This window comes from Chanodichthys erythropterus, chromosome 20, assembly GCF_024489055.1.
Source record: "Chanodichthys erythropterus isolate Z2021 chromosome 20, ASM2448905v1, whole genome shotgun sequence".
In the NCBI taxonomy this organism is placed as follows: Eukaryota; Metazoa; Chordata; class Actinopteri; order Cypriniformes; family Xenocyprididae; genus Chanodichthys; species Chanodichthys erythropterus.
This window is the reverse complement of record NC_090240.1, coordinates 12,325,801-12,344,874: the sequence shown is the minus strand read 5'-3', so window position 1 is coordinate 12,344,874 and position 19,074 is coordinate 12,325,801. Positions and strand designations below refer to the sequence as shown.

General features: G+C 39.9%; 1 protein-coding gene across 1 annotated transcript; it reads right to left on the bottom strand.

The window, feature by feature from the left end:
• Positions 1–1,677: 1,677 nt before the first annotated feature.
• On the bottom strand, positions 1,678–19,074 carry LOC137009744 (aquaporin-4). Its single transcript, XM_067372212.1, has 6 exons — positions 19,060–19,074; positions 16,587–16,781; positions 13,525–13,686; positions 9,662–9,826; positions 5,573–5,653; positions 1,678–1,893 (listed from the first exon to the last, which is right to left on the bottom strand). Exons 1-6 carry the CDS (start codon positions 19,072–19,074, stop codon positions 1,678–1,680), a joined length of 834 nt encoding a protein of 277 aa, XP_067228313.1.

Sequence of the window (19,074 nt, the reverse complement as noted above, 5' to 3'; positions counted from 1 at the left end):
CCTATTTAATAACATTTACACAAGATTACAATTTGATATGACTCAAATACAGTAAGAGTTTAAGAACCCCATTATTCATAAATCTGAAAGTCAACTTTTTCTAAAAAAACTGATAAACAAAGTAAATATTGAGTGCTACAGAAGAATTAAACTAAAGATATAATGACTACCAACAAACACACTGACATATATAACACTTTAAAATCTGTTAAACTCTTTGAACTATAGTGAAAAAACAAAATTCAGTTGATATTTGGTTAACGGTGGATTTAGGAAAATGTATTCAAGGTTACACTTTATTTCGATGGTCCTCTTTAGAAATTTTACTAACTATAAGTAACTTTGCTACTACTTGTCAACTAACTCTCATGTTTAAGTATTTTTTTTTATTAGGAATTTTGACAGCAAGTCAATTGTAATTACACTTTTTATAAAATGCAAACAAAACTTAAATTTGAACAAACAGGCATAATAAAAAATATAATAATAATAATAACACACAATAATCAAAACAATTGAACAGAAAATATAAATAACACCCAAAAACTCAACCCATAAGTGCTATCCAATGGTAAAGGTAGGTAATGTAGGCATGATAAACATATTAATCACAAGTTTGCAAAAAGGAAATAAAAGGGGACCACCTTTTTTCATATAACAAAGTCTTGTCTATTAGGGTATACCTAATTCTCTCCAGATGTAGTGTACTTAGACAATTCTGTCAGCCATAATTTAAGAGCTGGAACTTCCTTTTTCTTCCAAAACAAAAGAATATGTTTTTTAGCATATATTATCCCATAAAATGAAACAAACTGTTGTTGTACTCGTGCAAGTCTCAAACATTCTTCGGAAACTAATTAATATAGGGTCAGGTTCAATAAGCATACCCAACGTATCTGAAAATACCTGGAAAATTTTGTTCCAGAAACGTTGTAATTTAGGACACATGACGTAGCAACTCTCAGTGCAGAATTAGTAGTCTGTAAATTGACTGTTAGGTTAGGGTTTGGGTTACTAAGTTGAAATGTAGTTGCAAAGTTATAGTCAGAAGAATGTCTGTTGGGGGAATCATCCAAAAAAAAAAAAAAAAAAAGTGTTAGCAAATATTAAGCAGACAGTCTACTAATACTCTATTGAGAGTTAGTTGACATGTAGTTGCAAAGTTACTTATAGTTAGTAGAATGTCTAAAGTGGATAATCTAAATAAAGTGTTACCATATTTAATATTATTGAACCAAAATAGCAAGCTAAAGCCACATAGGCATATGTTTGGCACTTTTATAACTACTCATGTTCAAGCTGAGGGTTTTGTACAAACAGCATTCATTTTTCAGAGACCAATTAAGACAGTACTAGGCCATACTGCATCTGATCCACAATAGAACATTCTAGTATGAAAACATTTTCTTAGAATATTTACAGACTTTATGGAAATATGTGGCAACGTTTTCCACTCGATCGGCCTCATTTGTGAAACATGAGCAGGACAGACTTCTGTGTAAATGATTCTTAAATCTGTTCTTAGTAACTTGCATTGTGCAATTTATGTAAGAATGGTTATGAAGAATCAAAATTTGTTCTGTTCATGTTTCATGAATAACACCCAGCAACTGGATGTTTGTGACATTGATTAAATATAAAAAAAAAAATTGAACTCTTAATCAGCTGAATCTGAGCTTAGCTGTGCTCCAGTTTGTTGCTTTGTTTGTTTCTCATTGCGCTCTGTGTGACGGTGGACAGGGACGATCGAGACACGCTGGCCGTCTCCACAATCTCAATGTCCTTACAGGTCAGACAAGCTACTAGCTTCTGTCTGGACGCACTGGGGGCAAAAATAAACTCATGGGATACTCCAGCCAGGACTGCACCTAATATTGGCCCGATCCAGTAAACCTGAAAACAACAGAAATCAGATAAATAGCATTTATATAGCATCTTCATATCTATATTTATCTCATTATTTGTGTTCTAGCAATGCAATGAACCCTTTGGATTGCAGAAGTAAACAACAGCAGGGGAAACATCTATAGAAGTATGTTGGAAACAAATAGAGATGCACCAATATGGAAATTTTGACTGATAACAGATAATTCTTTATATTTGAAAGCCGATAACCGATATATTGGCAGATAAATCTAAATCAAAATATATTAATATAATTTTTGAGAGCCTGATCACAAAAAACAAAAGTTTCACCATTAAAAGCCATGTCACAATTATAGCGTCCTCATAATAATTTTATGTAGCTTATTGTAATTATGTCCACTGATGGCAAGTTGATAGAACCCAAGTGCAGTTTATTGAAAATGTGAATACATACAAAATAAAAATGAGACTTGGCTTGGCTTGACTTGAAAAAGCATGAACTAAACTTGAACAAACTCACCAACAGTGGATTACAGGGAACAATACTTGACAAGGATGAATAGAAACATGAGGGCTTAAATACACAAGGACTAATGACAAACAAGGAACGGGTATCTGTGCACAATCTAACCAATAAACCAATGACAACATAACACATGAGACTAGGGAGGCACATGACATGATCACATGAGGACAAGGAAATCATATGACATGGGAACACATGGCAAACCAGGAAACATAACAATGAGATATGAAACTTGAAAACTAGACATGACAGATCCCCCCCTCTATGGGGGCTCCCAGCGCCCAACATAAAACCAAATCATGACATAGTCCAGGACGGTGGTGGAGCAGAGGCGGTCTTGGAGGAGGGATGGAGGGCCAGGCCCATGCAGGGGGACAGGACCTGGACCACGGCATGGCAGTGGCAGGCCTGGGTCATGGAGCATAGATTAACCAGGTCCGTGGAACATTGGGTGTACACAGAACTTGGAGCATGGGTGGACCAGGGTCATAGAGCAGAGGGTCCTGGTGCACTGGCGGACCTGGGCTGTGGAGCAGATGGTCCTGGAGCACTAGGGGACCTAGGCCATGGAGCAGAGGGTCCTGGTGCACTGGAAGACCTGGGCTGTGGTGCAGTGGTGAACCTGGGCCTTAAAGCAGTGGTGGACCAAGCAAAAAAAATCAAAAAAATCTCCAAGGGAAACTTGGGCAGACATGATGTGAGGGTGCTCTGGCGAGGCGACCATAATGGCTGGAGACTCTGGCATGGTAGGCATGACATAAAGAGGCTTTGATGTGGCGTGAAGAGACTGTAGCTTAGCAGCCATGGTGTGACAAGGCTTTGGCGTGAGGGCCATGATGTGGAGAGGTTCTTGTGTGGTGGTCATCTTGGCTGAGGGCTCAGGCGTGGCAGCCATCTTGTCTAAAGTAGAGGTCTTCACGGGTCAAAAAATTCATACCCGTAAATGTGCTACACGGAACCGACCCGGCCCGACTATTATTTTGAAAGTTGGACCCGAACCCGTGCAGTACAGAGAAATGCCATAAATGTACTACCCAGACCCGTTTAAGCTGGACCCGAACCCGACCGGACCCGTCTGGACCCGATCAATAAACAAGTTGCGAAAATAAAACGTTTTGTCTTACCTAATATTAGTAGGCTATAGCTTTCTCCCTTGTACCCTAATGTGATGCACTTGCCAAGAAAGTTAATCCGTTATTTCTCTCTTGCCGATTGAAATGCTTAATCCACTCATTATTCCAGCTTTAAAAGTTCACTTGCTGTCACGATGACAAATGTGACTTTGCAGTTTTGCATTATTTCGTTGTATCTCGAGACTCGAGTCAACTCACATAATAAAATAACTTTGACTGTGTTCCCTTTTGAACTATAATAACGATTGCTTGTTCAGTGACATGGCCCCTGACGTTAGCATACTTATTTGTGGTCATTTCTGTGCTTTCTGAGCCGAGTCTGACCAAAACTTTAGATATAACAAGACGGCATTATGTTATTATAAAAACAGGAGAAAGAAAGTGCGCTCGCATGAGACATGCGCGTTAGCTGGAGCAACTGAAACATAGGCCTAAGCTTTAAGCATCACAGCAAACATTCGTGTGATAGTTCATATTTTGTTAATGATTTAAAATAGGCTATTTTATTTAAATGCGAATGTGCAAGGCTACCAGCAGTTCTTGAGATTTGAAGTTTGTTTGCATTACTGTTGCACACAATAGGAATAGTAAAACTCGATGATCACCGTTTGCTTGCATTAACTCCGCCCGCTCTGCTTCTGATGGCTCGTGTTTTTTCACCTTATTTCCCGGCTCATACTTTGCAAGTTACAAAACACGCACAGCGCTGACTGACTCCCAACACGGCCGGGTGATCTCATAATCAAATCGGCTCGGGTATACACACAATGTTAATCAGACCCGGGAACCGAAGTAATAGATTAGGACCCGACCCGGACCCGGCTGACCATTTAAAATATAGTCCCGAACCCGTACGGGTCCCGGGTCCTCGGGTCTCGAGTCTTCTTTGTAGACCTCTAGTCTAAAGACACAGGCATTGCGGCCATCTTCTGAAGAGGCACTTGATTGGTGGCCATGTCATGAAGAGGCTCTGGCTTGACAGCCATGACATGAAGAGGCTCTTGACTGGCAGCCATGTCGTGAAGAGACTCTGGCTTGGCGGCCATGTCGTGAACAGGCACTGACTGGGCAGGCATTACTTGAACAGTATCAGGCTTGGCAGGCATGACGTAAACAGGCCCTGGCGTGGCAGGCATGGCGTCAAGAAACTCAGGCTTGGCAGGCATGACATGAACAGGCACTGACCTGGCTGGCATGATGTGAACAGACTCAGGCTTGGCAGGCATGACGTGAAAGGGCTTAGGCTTGGCAGGCATGGTTTGAAGAATCTCAGGCTTGAAAACTCTCGTGGTACTTTGAAGCCATACATCACAGTCACATGGTGTCGACGCTGCCGCAAGATGGAAAAAATTTCTAACTGGCATGCACTGCTTCTAATCTGCTGCCAATCGGTCTGTGCAGCACTGCATGAAGTCGAACAAGCCTAACATAATACATGATATTAGGGAAGCACATGACATGATCACATGAGGACAAGGGAATCACATGACATGGGAGCACATGGCAAACCAGGAAACATAACAATGAGACATGTAACTTGAAAATAAAAACCCCCCAAAACTAGACATGACACTTTTATGACAGACTTGCACTGCATATGTTGCACTTAACTGTATTTTCCTTTTTGAAGTGATTTCAATCATATTTCAAGCAATTCAAAACCAACATGGTGGACAGTGCACAGCTGAAGTGTCTCAGCTGAAGGATATAATCCATTATTTATGGCTTTAATATATCGGACAAATTTTCTTATCTGAATTAAATATTAATATATATACTGGCTGATACCGATATGGTGACCGATATATCATGCATCCCTAGAAAAAAATATTGCTTTTACTTTCCCACTTGCTCCAAAAGCAAAAAAATCTACTTTTGTATTTTCTTTGTAATTTAATGCTGGGGTAATGTAAATTATATTGATATAAATTTACTTTTAAAAAGTTTTCTAGATTTATGATGGTAATTGCGGAAATGTGTCATCTCTGTCTGAACTAATTAGTATTAACTAGTCAACAGAGCTGCTTAAAATATCTGTTTATCTTACCCAGTGGTGTTCCCAATATCCAAGTATTATAGCAGGACCAAGGGAGCGAGCTGGATTCAAGCTGGCACCAGAAAATCTCCCCTGAATCAATACACATTAAAAAAAAAAAAGAAAAAAGAAAAGAAATTATTTACAATAATACATGCAGAGGGAGAACAGAACAATGGTATCATTATTCATAAGAAAATGTGATAAATTAAAAAATTCAGTGTTCATGTAGTTCGACTGGTAGTTCACTAGCAATGTCAAAGTCATAAGGGATGTACATACAGAATAGTTCAAAAGTTTGGGGTTTGTGAGATTTTTTAATGTCATTGAAAGAAGTCTCTTCTGCTCACCAAGGCTGCATTTATTTGATCAAAATTACAGTAAATCAGTAATATTGTGAAATATTATTACATTTAAAAATAACTGTTTTCTATTTGAATATATTTTAACATGTATTTTATTCCTGTGATCAAAGATGAATTTTCAGCATCATTACTCCAGTCTTCAGTGTCACATGATCCTTCAGAAATCATTCTTATACGATGATTTGATGTTCAAGAAACATTTCTGTTTCCCTTTCGAAAGGGAACTCCACTCTGCGCTGACTGCGCTATGGGGAACGTCCTCCGTGACCCGTGCTCGAAATGCCAAAAATCACCACACTCCAATCCTATTGGCCGGCGACAGCCTATCACGTCAAACGGCGCGAACCATGACGTATAAAGGGAGCGCCTGGGGAAACAGCCGACTTCCTCTTGGCTTTTCGCGACTGCTTTTGCCATTTTCACTCTGCCAAAAGAAATTAGGTCTGCTAAATCGTTCAGGAAGTGTGCTGATCCTTGTCCCAGGTTTCTGACACTGAGGACACACACAACTTGTGCGTTTTCTGTCTGGGTGAGGACCACGCACGGTCAGTACTCGAGGGTGCTACCTGTGCTAAGTGTGAGCGTTTTTCTATGAAAACGCTCCGTTCTCGTTTGGCCCTCTTCTCGAGGGGAGAGGTGCCACCACCACTGCCTGGTGGTTCTGGCCCCGCTCGTGCTGAGGCTCAGCGGCGATTGTAATCATGGGACTCGCAGGTGGAGCTCGCTGAAGAGTTTGAGAGGGGTGTCAATCTTTCTCAAGCTGAAGCGACTGACGAGGACGCGCTTTTGGCGGATGACGTCGATGTTTTATTTTTAACATCCTCGGGCTCAGGAGCGAGTGCTCTCTTGGTCCAAAGCCCCGGAGAACAGAAGATGGCCGAGGCGGGAGAAGCGGGCGAGCCCGCGGCTCCCGCTCGGCCTACCTGCGCGGCGTTTTTCGGAGTTGCTGGAGGTTATGGAACGCGCTTCGAGCAGACTGCAGCTGCCCTGGGAGCGTGTGAGGAGGGAACCCGCTCGCAGTAGGTTAGACGACCGTTTTCTCTCTACCCATGGCCCGTCAACTCCGGCGAGGGCCCTGCCATCCAAAGCGTTGGTGACGTCACGTTTGAATGGCAGGGCTTACGCCACTGCAGGTCAGGCTGGTGCGGCGTTGCACACGATGACGGTGCTTCTGGTGTATCAGGCTGATCTGCTTACGGATCTTGATCAGGGAGGCGAAGACGCGCTCCGCGGCGTTTAGATCTTGCATCCCGCTCAGATCCAGCTCTGGGCCCAGACAGCCGGGAGATCCCGGGCCGTCTCGAGCTGAGGCTCAGAGGCAGGCCCAGAGGGAAAGTGTCGCCGCTCGTGCGCCTCCTCCTCCTCAGAGTAAGTTTGTGTTTCACTGAGTGCATCACCTGTTGGATCGCACACTCAGGGTGAGTGTAGGGAATTTTGTTTACCAGACTTCTCCCGGTCGTTTGCACCACAGCATCTGGGGTTCATTGCTGTTTGATTGTTGGCTATTTGCCTTTTAGCCTCTCTGTATGCAGCTTGTTTTGATACAGCGCTGTTGGTCTACGATGCTGGTTACGCTCACGCTGTTTAGCATTTTAACATTGCCTGCTGGAATGTGTATGCCTAGGCTCAGGTTGTGTAGCTAGTTCCCTTAAAATTATCATTTTAGGTTATACTGGCCCTTCCTTGTAGCTAGGGCCCTGTCATGACCACGGGCTGGTGCCACATGCTTCTTTAAGTAGCAGGCCTTTCCAGGCCTCTCTTATAGCTTCCTGTTGGCCCAGCTATGCTGGTCGTGTATGGGCATCATTCCATGATGAGTCATACGTTACTCTGTTGTTGCCAGATGTTTATGGAAGTCGTTGGCCCCCGTTGAGGCCTCCTTTCATGTCTTACCTAGCATGTTGGCACAGCTTGTATGGGTTTCTGTATGTCTCATCCCCCTTTGGGTGTTGTATAAACGCACTAGGTAGCGCCGCGCACTTTTAAGGTTACAGGCCACTTTTAGTTTAGCTTGGTAGTTCTCTCGCTGAGAGTAAAAAAAAAAATGTTTTTACTGAGTAAATTGTGCGTTTATTCCCTTTAGCTCTAGTCGAGCTAAAATATTTTCTGTCTATCTAACAGGTTCTATTTTTGCTCCTAGAACTTTAGTGGCCAATGGCTGATGTTGCGTGTGACAGGTAGGCCGTAAAGGCCTCCTGTGGAGCATGCTGACCTTTTGACAAACAAAAAGGGATGGTTTCGCTGGCTGGCCGTGTCTCAGGTTGACTATGACCTCCTGTGTAGTCGGTCTGTTTAGCTTGAACCCTGATAACACTGCCACGAGCTGATGCCACGTGCCTGCTGGGATTATAGGCCCACGGGGCCTTTCCTTAGCGCATGATGGCGTATGTTGTACTCCTCTTGCTTAAAGAGTAGAAGGTACTTCACCGAGTGCACTGCTCGTTGGTTTGTGTTGGACGGGCTGTCTCGTGGGCACTTGCAGCTGTTATGTTCTGGCGTTTGCTCCACCTTGATATGCAATAGGGTGTGGCCCTACAGGCCATCCAGGGTTACCGCCGTCTGCTTTCAGTTCTAGTTCTCTGGTGAACTCTGGTTATGTTGTAGGCCCTTTTCCCGGCCTCCATGACTATGTGCCCGCCTTACAGTCTGTCTGTTAGGTTGAGCTTTGTACTTCCCCTCGGGGTTAACTGCGTAATTGTGCTTAGCTCCCTAAGCTGGTATGGTTGTACACTTCTATGAAGTCTCCCGTTAGACCGGCCCCCAGGCTGGTTTGTGCTCCCCTGGGTAGGGGGCCTTTAGCGCACAGCCTCCTCAGCACCTTGTTAATGGCTGAGTAGATCCTTGGATGAGTGGTTGTACTCCCCTCATACGAGCGTCCAGAGCGTTTAGCTGAGTTCCGCTCTCCAGGATGCCCATCTCTGCGTGTGGGTTTGAGTTGCTTACTGCCTTTTCGCAGTCGCTCTTTCCTGCTCTCCTCTCTGGAGTTTGCGCTTGGAGATTCTGTATATCAGACAAGGTTGGCTAGGCCAGATTTAGCTTCGCTGGATCTGGCTAGGCCTCCTTGGTGGCAGCAGGATGGATTTTTCCCCCTGAGTGACTGGCCGAGTTCTGCCCCCGGTTTTTCCCTGGAACTGCCGGATGTGTGTCCAGACATTTGGACTGGCATTCTCCTCTAGAATGGCGGCGTGGGTATATCGTTCCCCATAGCGCAGTCAGCGCAGAGTGGAGTTCCCTTTCGAAAGGGAACGTCTCAGGTTACGTATGTAACCATGGTTCCCTGAGAACAGGGAACGAGACTCTGCGCTTTCATGCCATGCTGCGGGATGCCTGCTACAGTCGCTCAAAGACAAGAAGATGTCGGCTGTTTCCCCAGGCGCTCCCTTTATACGTCACGGTTCGCGCCGTTTGACGTGATAGGCTGTCGCTGGCCAATAGGATTGGAGTGTGGTGATTTTTGGCATTTCGAGCACGGGTCGCGGAGGACGTTCCCCATAGCGCAGTCAGCGCAGAGTCTCGTTCCCTGTTCTCAGGGAACCATGGTTACATACGTAACCTGAGACTTTCTCATGTTAAAAACAGTATTTTTGTGTGAAACTGATCAATTCTTTCAGGATTCTTTGATGAATGTTCAAAAAACAGCATTTATTTGAAACATTAGCATTTACTTGAAATATCTTTGCTGTCAATTTTGATCAATTTAATGCATCCTTGCTGATTCCAAGTGTTCATTTCTTACAGCGATAAAGATTGCAGTGGTTACAGCAAACCCAATGGCTAAGTTTCCAGGTTCATTTATTTCTCTCCTGCGTTGATCTTCCACAGAAAATACGGTGAAACCCAGGACAAACGTGGCAAGTATCTCCATCGCAAGAGCTTGACCTGCGTTCATTTCCACTGGGACCTTCAGGAAAGGAGGTGAGAAGGAAGTTTTAGATTTGATTTCTATGATTGGTGTTAACATTGAGTGTCATGTTGCATCTCTATGGATTGGAAAGTAAGTGCGAAACATCTTTAAACAGCACAGTCCTTAAAGAAGTTCATTGAAGTGTGCTATTAGTATACTTCTTTTAAACTAAAAATAAGTATACTTTCAGTCTACTTTTTATGTACTTCCAGGAATATATTTTATGTACTTCTCAGAAATACACTGAAAATTTAACAAGTATATTCATTTATACTAAGTCTAAGTGTATTTGGCCTATAATTGTACTCAATCTTTTGATCAAGATATAATTAAAATTATAATTAAGTATTCTAAGTATACTTGGCTTGTAGTTTTGTTTACACTTTTGATTGAGAAGCCTATTAAATACAAACCCCATTTCCAGAAAAGTTGGGACATTTTGTAAAATACAATGAAAACCACAATCTGTGATTTGTTAATTCCCTTGAACCTTTTTTTAACTGAAAAAAAAAGTAGAAAGAAGAAATGCAACTCGAATCTCTGATACACAAGGAGAAAGCTACACATTGATTCTATGCAGAGATGCTGCCGAGTTCTCTGGGCCCAAGCTCATCTCAGATTGTCTAAAAGACAGTGGAAATGTGTGCTGTGGTCAGATGAGTCAATGTTTCAGCTTGGAAAAAAGGACCATCCAGACTTTCATCAGCGACAGGTGCAAAAGAAAACATCTGGCATGGTATGGGGGTCCTACAGTGCAAACAAATGGCATGGGTGACTTGCATTTGTGTTGACATGACATGATGGTTGTACAGAGACATAAACTGCCATCAAGATGACATCTTTCCTGGGTTGCAAGACAATGCCTGGCCTCATTCTGCACATGATACATTAGAGTGGTTTCTAGACACTCTACACCGTGTCTGACTGCCTGCCTACAGTCTAGATCGGACTCTTATTGAAAATCTATGTATCAGATGAGATTGGGTAAAAATTCCACTTGTAAAATTGTGACAATTAGGATCCTCAATTCCCAAATGATTAAAAATTGCAATTAAAAGGAAAGGTGATGTGACACAGTGGTAAACACAGCTCTGTCCCAACTTTTTTGGAGTGTGTTGTAGCCATCAAAAGAAAAAAAAAATTAAACAAAATACAATAAAGTTGTTTCTGTGAAAACATTGGAAATCTTTTGAGAAGGTTTGAGAGAATTGACAATTTCTTGATTTTACTGCATTTTACAATGTCCCAACTTTTCTGTTAATTGGGTTTGTACTTTTTTACATACGGCCTTCTAAACTTACATTGTTTGATATATCAAATATTGATTTATTTCAAAGTGTACTTCCATAAACTAAAAATGTGCTACAAGTATTTAACTAGTAAACTATAAGTATCTATACACTCTAAGAAATGCTGGGTTAAAAAAAAACAAGCTGGGTAAAATATGGACAAAGGGTTAAAGGGTACCTATTATGCCCTCTTTCACATGATGTAATATAAGTCTCTGATATGGTCAAGTTTCAGCTTAAAATCCCCACAATTTTCCCCCTTTTTGGGGGTGAGCAAAAACATGCCTTTTACTATATTAATATATTGCTGGCTAAAAAAATAAATCCAAAATTGGTTGAAAAAAATGGCTGGGTAAAAACAACCCAATCCCTGGTTTTGTCCATATTTAACCCAGCAGTTTTTAGAGTGTACGTTCACTTGTAGGATAGATGCAGTACAAACAAACAATTGAGTTGTAAACTAGTTGTGTACTCAGAGTTCACTACTCTTACAGTCAAAGTATACTTAAAAGTATACTCACATACACTAAAAAGTGGGCCAATTTAGTCCCAAGTAGTATTGAAATAGTACACTCTAAAAAATGGTGGGTTAAAAACAACCCAATTTGGGTTGAAAATGGACAAACCCAGCGGTTGGGTTAAATGTTTGCCCAACCTGCTGGGTAGTTTTATTTAAACCATCTATTGTTTAAAAATTGCTATATGGCTAGCTTAAAATGAACCCAAAATAGTTGGGAAATTAAAAACCAGATGCAATTAGAGACAACAATAATAGACAAAAGGTGAATGTTTATTAATAAGCTTTAATATTTTATTAATATAGATTTAATAGTTTAATCGTTTATTAATATAAATTTATTAATAAGCAATTTAATAAATGTTTATTGTTTAATAATTATTCATTGAACATTAATAAATGTTCATTTCCAACATACTTTGGGTTAATTTTAATTAAGCAATACAGTCATTTTTAAACAATAGTTGAGTTAAATAAAACTACCCAGCAGGTTGGGGTAAAACAACCCAGTTGCTGGGTTTGTCCATTTTCAACCCAACTTGGGTTGTTTTTAACCCAGCATTTTTAGAGTGTATATTACTAGTACACTGATATTAGTATACTTACTACATAAAGCATACTTCAAAGTATACTTGAACTTTTCTTAAGTATGCTTAATAAAAATAACTTGAAGTGTACTTATTTTTTGTAAGGGAGGCCTGTAGTATCAGTCTGTTAAAGTGCCCTCTTACAGAAGTTACATTTAGAAAAGGACATTAGAAGTGCACAAGTCAACATATATAAGTCAACATTGTGTTGTTTATGCGAGAGATTTTTTAATTTCTATTCAAAATAGTAGGAGGTTTGGTCGTGAAACAACATACTTGTCCAACAAACACAGTTGTAACTCTTTCTCTACCCTGGATATTAACCATATAAAACCAGACATATGTAACCATGGTCAGAAAAGTCTAATTTTTTAAAATGTTGAAACTGAACCTGTAGACAATTTTTTTTTTTTAAGTTATATGTGTTTTTTGTTGATTATCATAGTTGATATATTAGGCTTTTGTGGCTCATATAGTATGATATAGGAGAATATGAAGCTCACACTTGAGGGGGAAAGAAACATCAGTTTTATTCAGAGTAAAAAAACTGAGCCAAAATATGCAATTTGCTGCAGCTGTTGATTTATATATGGCAAAAAGTGAGATGAAATTCTGATAACTTGTAATGTAAATCAATCTTTATAACAGATACTTACATAAAATGCATAAAAATATCAGTTGTCACTGTATATCTAGCCCAATAATATGTCTTATTAAGATGATATTTAAATGCTTAGTTTTATTATCAAAGCTCTGTAGTTTTATTGTGGGGCAAAATATATAATGTAATGCAATACAATGATGATTTGAGAGATGAACAAATAAATGTTCCTCAAAAGCCTGTGTCGGATCATATTTGATACATTTTAACATGATTTTTCTAAAAAATTATTTATGAACAACCAAGTAAACTTAAGATGCTTCAGTCCAGTGAGTGTTCGTCTTGAAATATTACTAAGAATATAAAATGTAGGCTATTATGTTTACCTTATAAAAATCAGTAAAGATTTCACCGGCCTTTTGCTTTCTAACAAATAAACTATCAATCAGATGACAGAAGACATGTAGTAGTTTGTGTACAAGTTTTGATCATGTTGATCATTTAGAGGCTCATGTCATGCATGAGATATGATACAGTAAGCTTTATAGGGTTAACTAGCCCTAAAATCAGTGGGAAATTTCAGGTTGATAAATAAAAGCCTAACCCTAAAATCTGACTGGTGGATGTGAATGCTGCTCCAGGACCAACAGATACAGTACACAGGTCTGAACACATCCTGTATTTGGTGAAAAACTCTGAACCTTGTTGATGTAGTTCTGTGCGGTGGACTTTAGGGGCAGCGTCAGGTACATAAGGCCAGTGGCGAGGATCCCCCCCAAACACTGGGCAACCAGATAAACCAGCGCCCTGAACACATCCACCTTACGCGTGGCCAAGAGCGCCACAGTCACTGCAGGATTCACCTAAAAACAACAAAGCACTCTTACACTTAAACTAACCATCCCACAGATTATTTCACTTGCTCTAACCAATTCTTATAGCCTACTAGTTAAGTAGTTATACTATTTTAAACAAACCATCAGCGAAACAACATTCACAATTATTATCCAAATAGTCCAAAGCGACATACATTGCATTTAAAGTCAGCATGAAATCAAAATGGACAATTCTTGTTTTTTTTTAATGGAATATTGCAGTGTTTATTATAAATAAATTATCCGTGCACATCTTTTTTTTTTTTTTAATTCATGTGCCTTGAACTTCCCCTCCCTCTTGCAGCAACACCTCTGTTCTCTGATACTTGTGTGAGGGCGGGGCTACCTGTCACTCACATGAGATCCACCAATAGTGAACCACAACCATCCAATCAATTCCTCATGAATCATGTCATGTGGGGGGAGAAATCATGTCCCACCCTACATTTTTGTCTTGTTCAAGAAGCTGTTTGATCTGGATATAAACTGATCAGGCATAACATTATGAGCACTGACAAGTGAAGTGAATAACACTGTGGTGGATATATTAGGCAGCAAGTGAACATTTTGTCCTCAAATTCATCTGTTAGAAGCAGGAAAAATGGGCAAGCATAAGGATTTGAGGGAGTTTGACGGGCCAAATTGTGATGGTTAGACGACTGGGTCAGAGCATCTCCAAAACTGCAGCTCTTGTGTGGTGTTCCCGGTCTGCAGTGGTCAGTATCTATCAAAAGTGGTCCAAGGAAGGAACAGTGGTGAACCGGCGACAGAGTCATGGGCAGCCATGGCTCACTGATGCACGTGGGGAGCGAAGGCTGGTCCGTGTGGTCTGATCCAACAGATGAGCTGCTGTAGCTCAAATTGCTCCAGAAGTTAATGCTGGTTCTGATAGAAAGGAGTCAGAATACACAGTGCATCTCAGTTTGTTGCGTATGGAGCTGCAGACCAGTCAGGGTGCCCATGCTGACCCCTGTCCACTGCTGAAAGAGCCAACAGTGAGCATCAGAACTGGACCACGGAGCAATGGAAGAAGGTGGCCTGATCTGATGAATCACGTTTTCTTTTACATCACGTGGATGGCCGGGTGTGTGTGCATCACTTACCTGGGGGATACATGGCACCAGGATGCACTATGGGAAGACGGCGGTAGAGGCAGTGTGATGCTTTGGGCAATGTTCTGCTGGGAAACCTCGGGTCCTGCCATCCATGTGGATGTTACTTTAACACGTACCACCTACCTAAGCATTCTTGCAGACCATGTACACCCTTTCATGGAAATGGTATTCACTGGTGGCTGTGGCCTCTTTCAGCAGGATAATGCTCCTGCCACAAAGCAAAAATGGTTCAGGAATGGTTTGATGAGCACAACAACGAGTTTGAAGTGTTGACTTGGCCTCCAAATTCCCCAGATCTCAATCCAATCGAGCATCTGTGGGATGTGCTGAACAAACAAGTCCGATCCATGGAGGCTCCACCTCGCAACTTACAGGACTTAAAGGATCTGCTGCTAACATCTTGGTGTCAGATACCACAGCACACCTTCAGGGGTCTAGAGGAGTCCATGCCTCGACGGGTCAGGGCTGTTTTGGCAGCAAAAGGGGGACCAACACAATATTAGGAAGGTGGTCATAATGTTATGCCTGATCGGTGTATGTCACAATAGGGAAGCAAAAACTATCACAACTTCTGTTTCATGCCGACTTTAAGCTATAATTATAGGGTTTCGTGTTTTCTGGGAATCTCATGACTTGCCGTTGTTGAAGGGATAGTTCACGCAAAATGAATATGTGCTGTTGATTTACTCACCCTCAGGCCAACCAAGATCTAGGTGACTTTTTTCTTTAGTTGAGCTGTAAAAAAGACTGTACTGTCACTTTTGATCAGTTTAAACAAATTCTTACTGACCCCAAACTTTGAACAGTAGTGAATAATGTTACAAAAGCTTTATTTCAAATAAATGTTGTTCTTTTGAACTTTCTATTCATCAAAGAATCCTGAAAAAAAAATTACACAACAATTTTAAACATTGATAATAATCAGAAATGTTTCTTGAGCGGAAAATCATCATATTAGAATGATTTCTGAAGGATCATGTGACACTGAAGACAGGCTGAAAATTCAGCTTTGCATCGATAAAAATTACATTTTAAAATATATTCAAATAGAAAACAGTTATTTTAAATTGTAATAACATTTCACAATATTACATTTCTTTGTTTGTTTGTTTTTAATCACATAAATGCAACCTTGGTGAGCAGAAGAGACTTAAACATTAAAAACCTTACCGATCCCAAACATTTGAACGGCAGTGTATGTGCGGGAGCAAACTCGCACGTGAGCTGAAGCTGTGTTTGTTTACAACAGAGTTGCATTGTTGCAATGTTCATAAAGGTGCTTATCCTGGATGCTGCAACCTATATAAAAATTAAGATCAGGAACATTGACTTCTCATAGATTCTCAACGTTTGAGCTCCCACGCACACGTCATTATGCTAAAGCTCGCACTCCAGACTGTCATGAACACGCTCAGGACAGTTTGCCAAGGCTGTGGATTACAGGTAATAATGCTGTAAATTATGTTCAGTTTCTTGCACAGGCCAATTGTCTCGCTTTGTAAGACCTCACTGAATCACCAGGAGCTGCGGGTATTAATTTTGTTTTGCCTGTATATGTTTTTATGACTCTCAAAATGACTGCACCCATTGACTTCCATTATATGAATCACAGAGGATCACGGTTTCAGCTAAAAATCTTCTTTACCGCTCAACTGAAGAAAAACAGTCACCAAGATCTTGGATGGCCTGAGGGTTTTTTACCAGTTGATGATTTCACGATTTACCAGTTGAGTTACGAGAATAAATAAATCAATCAATCAATCATTTCTTTACCTGAGCCCCACTGATTTCACCAAAGCAATATCCCAGAACCACAGTTGCCATACCAGCAGCAAGTGCAGGGTAGATGGGCCCCGGGGAGACCCCGTCCGGCCCCGGCACTAAAGAGCCCAACACAGCAGATACAAAGACCAAGGAACCAAGAACCTCTGCCAAAATCCCCTGCCAAAACTGACGGCTCCTCAGCTCCTGGTGTGAAGCAAAAATAAAACAAATAACTGACATCCACACCTGTGATGAATTGACTGTGTTTTAAGCACTATTAAACACTAATAGCCAGCAAATAATTTGCTAGGGTTAGGGTTAATACATGTTTTTTTGTGTGCGTGTGTTTTTTTTTTTACAAAATGTCACAAAATAAGATGACAGTAATTTAGATGATCAAAACGTCCACAGAGCAAAATACATATATTTTTAGTTAAAATCAAAGTCAACCTAAAATGCAATGCTAATATCTTGATATTACAGAAGCCCTGAACGGCCATGGATTATTATTATTTTTCAATCTTGTTTTCTCGTGATCACGACTTATTATCTCGAGATAACAAAAGTTGTTTTCTCGTGATCACGACTTAATATTTTCTTGTGATCTCGAGATAACAGAAGTTGTTTTGCCGTGATCGTTTTGCCGTATTTTTTTTGCATTTCTTTGTAGAAAACACATACACATAAACATGCTTCTCAAACAGCATCCCAAGCTTGTTTTAGCCTATATTAACTGGATTAAAGTTTTTTTTGTTTTGTTTTTTGGAAATCTGGAGTATTGCACCTCTTTTTAATGGAAGATAGGAGGAAGACAGTTTAACGCACATGATATTGATATCACAGCCATATCCTACATGACGAATAAAAATAACAAATACATTATGTAATATATATATATATATATATATATATATATATATATATATATATATATATATATATAAATTTAAACGAGTACGAAAAATAAAGTTGTTTAATCTAAAAGGTTTTAGAATTATAGAATAATGTGGCATCTTTCTGAACTGCCTGCGCTTGAGATGCTCTGTTGAATATTAGCATGTTAAATACACAAACAATATGTTAAGCGTACATTTATTGAACAGCGATTGATTAGCCTATATGTATTTATTTATTGTAAAGTTTATTATACTGTGAGGTAAACATTTAGCTAAAATATACACAAGATATAAGAGCGCATGATTTATCCGTCGATCAGATGCGCGTCAAAGTTGTGTTCGTCACTATAGCAACAGTAGAATCCGGGTACAGTGTTTCAGAATCAGTCATTGTAAAAATAACTTTTATGTCATGATAACGAGAAAACAACTTTTATTATCTCGAGATCACGAGAAAATTAAGTCGTGATCACGAGAAAACAACTTTTATTATCTCGAGATCACGAGAAAATTAAGTTGTGATCACGAGAAAACAACTTTTATTATCTCGAGATCACGAGAAAATTAAGTCGTGATCACGAGAAAACAACTTTTGTTATCTCGAGATCACAAGAAAATAAGTCGTGATCACGAGAAAACAACTTTTATTATCTCGAGATCACGAGAAAATAAGTCTTGATCACGAGAAAACAACTTTTATTATCTCAAGATCACGAGAAAATAAGTCGTGATCACGAGAAAACAACTTTTGTTATCTCGAGATCACAAGAAAATAAGTCGTAATCACGAGAAATCAACTTTTATTATCTCGAGATCACGAGAAAATTAAGTCGTGATCACGAGAAAACAACTTTTGTTATTTCGAGATCACGAGAAAACAACTTTTATTATCTCGAGATCTCGAGAAAATAAGTCGTGATCACGAGAAAACAAGATAAAAAAAAAAAAACAATCCATGGCCGTTTAGGGCTTCCGTATGATATCTAAACATAATGGAGACAGCAAACTGCTAAACAGCTCAAAGTAATACAGACGAAACACTTTAGTGTCCAATTCTCACTATTAACTATTTGCTTATTAGTATGCATATTACTAGAATATTAGCTGTTTATTAGTACTTATAAAGCACATATTAATGACTTATTCTGCATGACCTTATTCTACATTCTTAATCCTACCCAATACCTAAACTTAATAACTACTTTACTAACTATTAATAAGCAGTAATTAGGAGTTTATTGAGGCTAAAGTCATAGTTAATAGTGAGAATTGGACCCTAATGTAAAGTGTGACTATATATATATATATATATATATATATATATGCCATATATACATATGTGCTATCAAACCGATTGATCACGACTAATCATATCTAACAAGTTTTATATCTAGTGTCACCATACATTTATTCCATAGTAAAATGTGGAAAGACACTGAACTAAAATCAACTGACACAGTAGACTTTTAATTTGCATTTCGTCATGTTCACCCTAAAACCTGATCTTTTACGCATCATCCACATCAAATTGGACGCAAATTAAATTGAATCTCCAGCAACCAATCAAGGATTGAGTTTGTCCTTACCTCTTTTATTGCCAT

Bases quoted from the DNA above. Each gene is read 5' to 3' on its own strand.
- LOC137009744 (XM_067372212.1), bottom strand. The intron at 13,687-16,586 runs GTAAAGAAATGA...TGTTGTTTTTAG, and splicing joins GTGAAATCAGTGGGGCTCAG to GTGAATCCTGCAGTGACTGT. The intron at 5,654-9,661 runs GTAAGAAATGAA...GTATTGATTCAG, and splicing joins CCACTGCAATCTTTATCGCT to GGGAGATTTTCTGGTGCCAG.